Source organism: Lissotriton vulgaris, chromosome 1_2, assembly GCF_964263255.1.
Source record: "Lissotriton vulgaris chromosome 1_2, aLisVul1.2, whole genome shotgun sequence".
Lineage (NCBI taxonomy): Eukaryota > Metazoa > Chordata > Amphibia > Caudata > Salamandridae > Lissotriton > Lissotriton vulgaris.
The window spans coordinates 218,435,872-218,443,570 of NC_141686.1; the positions used below are offsets into that span (position 1 = coordinate 218,435,872).

General features: G+C 44.0%; 1 protein-coding gene across 1 annotated transcript; it reads left to right on the top strand.

Moving 5' to 3' along the window:
* Window positions 1–3,751: 3,751 nt before the first annotated feature.
* On the top strand, window positions 3,752–4,558 carry LOC147735044 (olfactory receptor 5I1-like). Its single transcript, XM_086952572.1, has one exon. It carries the CDS (start codon window positions 3,752–3,754, stop codon window positions 4,556–4,558), a length of 807 nt encoding a protein of 268 aa, XP_086808698.1.
* The last annotated feature ends 3,141 nt before the right edge of the window (window positions 4,559–7,699 follow it).

Genomic DNA, 7,699 nt, shown 5'->3' on the forward strand with positions numbered 1-7,699 from the left:
ACTCCCCTATTTATTGCCTTATATACTAAGGTTAGAGATTTGAATTCAATGCACTGTTTAATGAGCAGCCAGTGGAGTGATCTAATTCCGGCAGAGGTTGGCTGTCCTCTGTGCAACCCCAGAAGGAGTCTGGGTGCCGCATTTTGCAAGGACTACAATTTTTGCAGCTGGAATCTATCAATTCCTAAAAACAGTGCATTCGAGTAGTCCAACTTTGACAAAAATAGAGCTACCATCACTGTTTTTTGGAGCTCTTGGGGTATGAATGGACATTTTTTTCCAAAGTTGTTAGAATGAGAAAACATGAGGAGATGAGACTGTTCACCTGCACACCAAAATGCAGTTTGTTATTGAAAATGCTCCCTAAATTTCTGACCTATTTCACAGGACGAGGACATTCTCTGGCCTCATATGGCCACCAGGCCGGGTTCCATAAAGGTTTGCTTGGCCCAAACTCCTTCATCTCTGTCTTGATTTTCAGATAGCTCTGGCACATCCAGGCCATGATGTCGGTGAGGCAAGCGTGAAACCTAGTTGCTGTGGTCTCTGGCTGGTTTGTGATGGAAATAATGAGCTGTGAATCATCAGCATACGAGACCAGCCGAAAGCCATGTCTCCTTACTTAGTCAGCCAGAGGGGTGACATACAAATTAAATAAGGTCGGTGATAGCGCAGTTCCCTGTGGCACTCCACAGGGGAGGTGAAAACTCTCAGACTGCATGCCTTCCTAAAACAGCTGCTACCCCCTTGCCTACAAAAAGGAGGACAGTAGGGACAGGGCGGTCCCTTTAACTCCTTTATCCCTCAGCCGCTGCACCAAAACCACGTGGTTAACTGTGTCAAAAGCGGCTGATAGGTCAAGGAGCACAAGGACCGCCTTTCCCCTGCATCTACAGTTCTGCGGATCTCTTCAGCTACAAGAATTAGTGCCGATTCCATCGAGTGGCGTGGGCAAACACCATGCTGTGATGGATCCATCAAATTGTTTTCATTGAGATATTCAGTGAGCCCTCTGTTAAGTTGTTTTTCTAGCACTTTTGCAGTAATAGGGAGACCGGCAACGGGTCGGTATTTCTTAGGTTCTCTAGGATCTGAATTCAGTTCTTTTAGAAGAGGCGTAATGGCTGCCATTTTCCAGGTTGCAGTGGCTAGAACTTGATTCATAATAGAGGCCAGATTTTTGCAGATATTATGAACTGCTTGGTGCATAATGGGGGGGGGGCAGGGATCGGTGGGTGCGCCTGATTTTATAGAGAGTAAAAGTTTTTCAACCACTTCATTGTTCATTGGCTGAATACAAGTCAGTTTGCATTGTGGACTGATATTGGGCATTATCGGGCCCAACAATCTGACAGGGCTTGAGTAATTACTGTATATTTCTCTCACCTTTTCTTGAAAATAGTTCACCACTTTGTTACATAGAAGTTGATCTGGCTTGAACGCTTTGTCTTGCTGCGGTTTGGCCAGCAAGTTAACTGATTTGAACAGTACCCTGGTGGAATTGCCTGCCTCCTTTATTTTTGCATTAAAAGACAGGTTTTTTGCACCAATAATTGCTTCTTTGTATACTAGAGTAGTGCGATTATAGAAGGCTTTCATGTCATTGTCGTAGTTTTGCCACCATTGGCGCTCCGCTCTCCTACAATTGATTTTCAAACTTTTAAGTTCTGGGGTGTACGAAGGCAAAGACGTTTTGACTCTTTTTACTGTTCCTAACTTCTTAGGCGTGACTTTATCACCTGCTGATATTATCCAGTCGTTGAACTGCTGAGCAGCCTTGTTGTTATCAGAGTCAGGGGTTGTTGTAAAAAGGTTAAGCGCTGACTCAAAATCCCCATCCTTGGTTTTGTCCCATCGCTTGATTAATGCCTTTGAAACTTTGGCTTGAGCTCCCGGTTGTGTCTGGGTAAGTTTAAGTTTAAAATGAATGGCCTTGTAGGTTGGAAACCATGATGTCAGAGTCACTGGTGAAGATACCCTCCAGCGTATAGCCTGCTAGATGGGTTGATCCACTTATCAATTGTCTGAGGTTTGAAAGGCTCGAGATTGTCTAACAGCCTAGCGGTGTCTGTGTTGTTATTTGCTTCTAGGTGGTAATTAAAATCACCAAGAGCGGGTCAGTGTAAGATTCCAAGAGCGTCAGGAGGGCTTGGGAAAAAGCCCCTCTAGTTCCCGGTGGACGGTAATTCTGTATCCCTTGAAAGATTTGAGAGTTATTTAGTTGAATGCTTCCACTCGGAGCGGTGAAATCATTTTGAGCTGTACTTTGAAATGGTCGTGATAGATAATCACTATCTCTCCTCCTATGCCCGTCGTTCTGTCATGAGAGAGGTAGGCATAGCCCTTCGGAATGGCAGTGTTCCAGTCGGGTGCTGTCTGTCCATGTTTCGGTTTAAAAAACTAAGTCTAGTTGAGAGAGTTGGATGAGGTCTTTCAGCTCATATTTATGCTTAGCTACCTAGCGGATATTGACTAGCAGGCATGTAACGTGTTCTATTGCTATGCACTTGAAACCCAGACTTCTGTTGTTATTAGGCTCTTTCTCCTCCCCTCCTTTTCTTGAGTTGCCTGTGGCCATGGAGCCCACCCCGGTGTCAGTAAGAAATTTAAAAGTGCAGTTTGTGCAGTGACCCCCTAGTGTACTATCAGGCTGTGGAAGTATGTTTTGGGAAACACATGTCTTAGCTATCAGGTCTAACAGAAATTGCCTACCATATACTCCTGGTACGATTTGGCCAGGGGTTCTGGTGCTGGTCGCGTTTTGGGTGCTGATGGGCACAGACGGGCTTGCCTTTGGTGCGACTTCGGCGCACCCGCTACGCGCGCCCACTGCGCAGTCGCTCCAGCGCGCGTGATATAGTGGTTGGGTCCAAAAAGGGTAGGGCCTCAACCCCAGTGTAGTGCGGTCTCGACTGACTTCCGGGTACAGCAGGGGCCGAACGCTCGATAGAAGTTGTAGTCTCAGGTGAGTTTAAAATTTAACAAACATGCCCCCAAAGCAGCGTTTATGCCGTGTCACGTCTAGTACGGCTAGTGCATGAGGAATGAAACTGATCAGGGATGTGGAATCAATTCCCAAACAGTGCAATTTTATTAAAAGCAATGCAGTATATTTAAAAGAGCAGTGGCTATACAGATTAAACAAGCCCCCGAGTCTGTCACAGTCTCCAAACAACAGTGGCAAAAGTTAAAATCCTACCACCCACACATCTAATAAATGTTTGACCCTATTGTCATAGTCTGTAGTATTGAAAATCACCACCCCTCCCCCTTATCAGCAGGTTTAATTGTGATATTCAGGTAATTTTATAAGGATAAAATGGCTTCATTATGTTCTCTACGTTTATTCCCATTGAAGGGGCAGGGTCCTCAGCCAATTGTGTCATTTACTCTGCTCAAAGAGCCAGCACTAGTACATGTTGCCAAACATCAGAGTAAAACAATAACAGGTTAGAGTATCAGAGGTTGGCAGAATACAGCACAGTTTTCACCAGTATGAGCTTTCAGTTCCTTCAGAACATGTGTTTTGTCGTGTGTTTTGTTCTTAGCCAAGAAGTACCTGTATGTCCTCTTTTGTCCCTATTGAAGGGCAGAAACTACACATAGTCATGTGCTTATGGCTTTCACACAGGGAAACATGTAGTAACATTAAGCTAAATTATTGGTTGCTAGAATATTTGATATTTTCTGAGTGTCTTTCATAGTTATCTGAATATTATTTGTTCCCATATAGATGCCACTGGTTGGAGCCATGAAACCTGGGAAAAGAAGCACTGGTACTGGATTTATCATCTTAGGTCTCACCAGTGACCCCAACCTGCAAATCCTGCTATTTCTATTACTTCTTCCAGTCTATATTTTCACTCTGCTGGGCAATGTTAACATCCTGGTTATTGTTGGTTGCAACACTCACCTTCAGACACCTGCATACTTCTTTCTCAGCCAGCTTTCATGTCTGGATAATCTATCTGTTATCTGCCCCAAGATGCTGGTTGATCTACTGTCTAATAAGAAGACCATCTCTTTTTATGGCTGTGTAACCCAAGTATTCTTTTTTGCTGCTATTGGCAGCAGTGCGTTTTTCCTCTTGACAGTGATGGTCTTTGACCACTATGTGGCAGTATGTAACCCACTGCTTTATACAGTCACCATGACAAACCGTCTCTGCATGCAGCTGGTTGCGTGGGCATACATAGGACATTTCCTGCATGCACTGATTCATGAATGTTGCATTTATCGGCTGACTTTTTGTGGCCCTGATGTCATGAACTACTATGTTTGTGATTACCCTGTGCTGGTGAAGCTGTCCGGCACTGACATCTCCATCAATGATTTAGTGTGTTTTGTTTTTGCTTCATTAGTTGTGCTAAGTTCTCGGATTGTTATCCTCATCACCTATGCCTTCATCATTATTCCAATCCTGAATATTTGCACCACAGCCAAGAGATGGAGAGCCACCTCTACCTGTGTCTTCCATTTCAACTATGTTATCATCTTTTGTGGAACCATCCTGTTCATGGCGCACATTTTTACTATGATTTTTAAAAAGCAATCATAACTACAGTTCGACTGATAGGAATTTTGTTGTTTTATTGTCAAATAATTTATTAAAATGTGCTTTTTTCACTAAAATGGTGTGGGATTTTTTATGTTTTTTCACTTTATTAATGATTGTGTGCTACACATTATCTCAAAGAAAAGCCTGACTTCTTTTTGTGCCGCCATGCTACCCAATTTTGTGTCATTTTGTGTTTCACCCTGCTGAGGATTGTGGTAGTTGCTTGACCAGGGCTCACACCGTGGTCAACCAGCAACAACCTAATTTCTCACATGGTACTATATAGAATACTGGGTGAAGTACTTCGTTTTCTCAAATTTAACATATTTCTATCAGAGAAAATTTGGACCAGTGCCTCAAAAACACCAAAAGAAAAAAACACACACGGAATGCAGAACAAATCAAAACATTCACCCCGAGTCAAGAGATCTGTGTTAAATCCATCATTCTTTTGCTCACAATGCTACCCCAGTTTCGACCTGGCCATATGCAAATCAGTCTTGACCCTGTGCCTAATGGAAACAGTCCAAACCAAATTGCCAAGCCAGGTCCTCCCTGGACCGGAAGTAAGCATTCTAGGACCGGTTTTGGGGTTTCACCCCTCTTCAGCCAGGATAAATTGAGTCCAGTGGCACAGTGAGCCCAGGACCCACGTCTGGGCATACCTGGCACACTTAGGGTGAGAAAGCAAAAGACACACAATTGATGGACGGAATACTGATCAACTCAAAACATTCATCCCCAGTTAATAGATCTGGGTTAAATCCATCATTCTTTTGCTCACCATGCCACCCCAGTTTAGAACTGGACATATGCAAATCAGTCTTGACCCTGTACCTCATGGGAACAGTCCAGATGGAACTGCCAAGCCAGGTCCTCCCTCAACTGAAAATAAGCATCCTAGGACCGGTTTCGGGGTTTCACCCCTATTCAGCCAGGATAGCTTGATTCCAGTGGCATGGATAGCATGGGACCTACGTCTGGGCATACCCGTCCCACTCGAGGTGACAAATGCAAAAAAACCTGTTGATTGACAGAATGCAGAACAATGTCATACATTTACCCCAGTACAGAGATCTGGGCCTAAATCCATCGTTTTTTTGCTCAATATGCCATTCCAGTTTGAACCCAGCCATATGCAAATCAGTCTTGACCCTGTGCCTCATGGGAACAGTCCAGCCCGAACTGCCAAACCAGGTCCTCCATGGACTGGAAACAAGCATCTTAGGACCAGTTTCGGGGTTTCACCCCTTTTCAGCCAGGATAGCTTGATTCCAGTGGCATGGAGAGCACAGGACCTACCTCTGAGCATACCCTTCCCAATCGGGTTGACAAAAGCCTAGTGCTCTATCCAAGCGGAAAAAAACAATGCCATGTTGGATTTTGTCAGAACAGGGCACTGGGAAATTGTTCAATGCCAAACCCATAAGAAACGATGCCAACGTTGGTAGGGGTACCATTGGGAACCTTACTTTATTGGACAGCGAGTTTCCACAAGCTAGTGGTATAAAGGTGTTAAACATGGATATTTCCTCAGAGCTATGGTGGACCTGAGAAAGACAAAAAAAGGACTACACTTGCTGAAATATTTCAACTTTAGAACGTGGACTGCACCTACTGCAACCTGAGGAGGGAAACTACGAGGGTGGGACCTGCTCCCACTTGAACCAAAGACAGACGAGTGGACTCCAAGGGCTAGTTTGCTTGGCTTCTCCCAATTTACAGGAAGCCACCTTTCTGAAGAGTGCAGCTGTCCATTCCCAATTGGCTTGCCCTGGACCCTGCTGATGGCTTCACTTTGAGTGAGATCTGACTCGGTAGTGGCGCCTATGAGGTCCAAGAGCACTTTGATAAGTGACAGAGTGTACACGTCCTGCCTAAACATACAAGCTGGCTGGATTTTTAAGAAAAGAGCATAAGGTTGTCATCAGACGGCCACAGTGCGCAGATGCTAATGTCACACAGCGAGTTTTTTTGGACTTCTCAAAGGATTCTGACTTCTAAAAAAAGCTTAAAGTCCAAAAAGTATCTTGTGGGTGAAGGACTTTATTCAGATGTTAATTTTGAAGTTCTGAGTTTTACCACTAAATGCCAATGGCTTCACCTGGACATTGTATAACAGATATCCTGCCTTGTGGAATCCATCTTAGCCACTGTCTGCTGGCTTGCCCTGCTGAGGGTATTTGACTTCCATTTTGAAGTCAGGAATTAAAACTCTTTAACCAACTCCGGTCCCTGTATCCAACCCTTGCAACATTGTAGTCAGCCTTAACTTATGGCTTTGACCTAGTCTAGTGAAACCAGATACCTGTGGTTGGTGCTCAGCACCCTTTGGCATTAGAAACATGTAAAATGTAGGAAAATAATTATTTAGAGTTCTCTACATCTGATTTATGGCGTTTTCATGTCCTTTTGCAGGTTCACATTTATACTATGTTTATAATAGCGTTTTGATTGAGTGGCGGTTTCTACTGATTTCCTGTTTGATACTGATCACTGCCTTGCTATTGTTTCCTACATTTAGCCTGTCTGCTCTGTGCTACAGCTACCAATGATTGAGTTCAGGTAAATATTGACATATATCTGGTGCTTCCAAAGAATAGTGAAATAATTATTTGACGAGGACTATCATCCAAACAGCCAAGACTTGATCTTCTTGCAGAATTCAAGAAGAGAGGAGGAGGCTCCGATTTGGAGCGGTAGGTCGCACAAGGATTAGCACTGATTTAGGAGAACACCTTTCTTCCTGTTCTGTTTCTATGTATGCGAGGAATGTGTGAAAGTAGGAGTCCTGTGGAGTGGAGGTGTCAAGGTAGTTGGTGGAAAGAGATGCAAGTGTTCAGGTTAGTGGGAATGTGTGCTACCTTGAATGTGTGTACATTTATGTATTGGGAGCCAGTGGAGCTCCCTGAGATGTAGTGTGATGGTAGTTTTGTTTGAGTGGTTGAAGATGAGCCTGGCTGCCAATTTCTGATTTTTTTTTTCTTCTGGTGAGTTTCTTGATTATCTTTGTGTAGAGGGTGTTCCTGTAGTCCAACATGCTGGTGACTAGGGCAGAAATGATGGGTTTTCATGTGTTACTCGGGAGCCATATAATGATTTCCTAAGCATCTTCTGTGTGTGGAATCAAAATACAGTGAC

Excerpts from the sequence above, each read along its gene's own strand:
- LOC147735044 (XM_086952572.1), top strand. The coding sequence starts at position 3,752 with ATGAAACCTGGGAAAAGAAGCACTGGTACTGGATTTATCATCTTAGGT.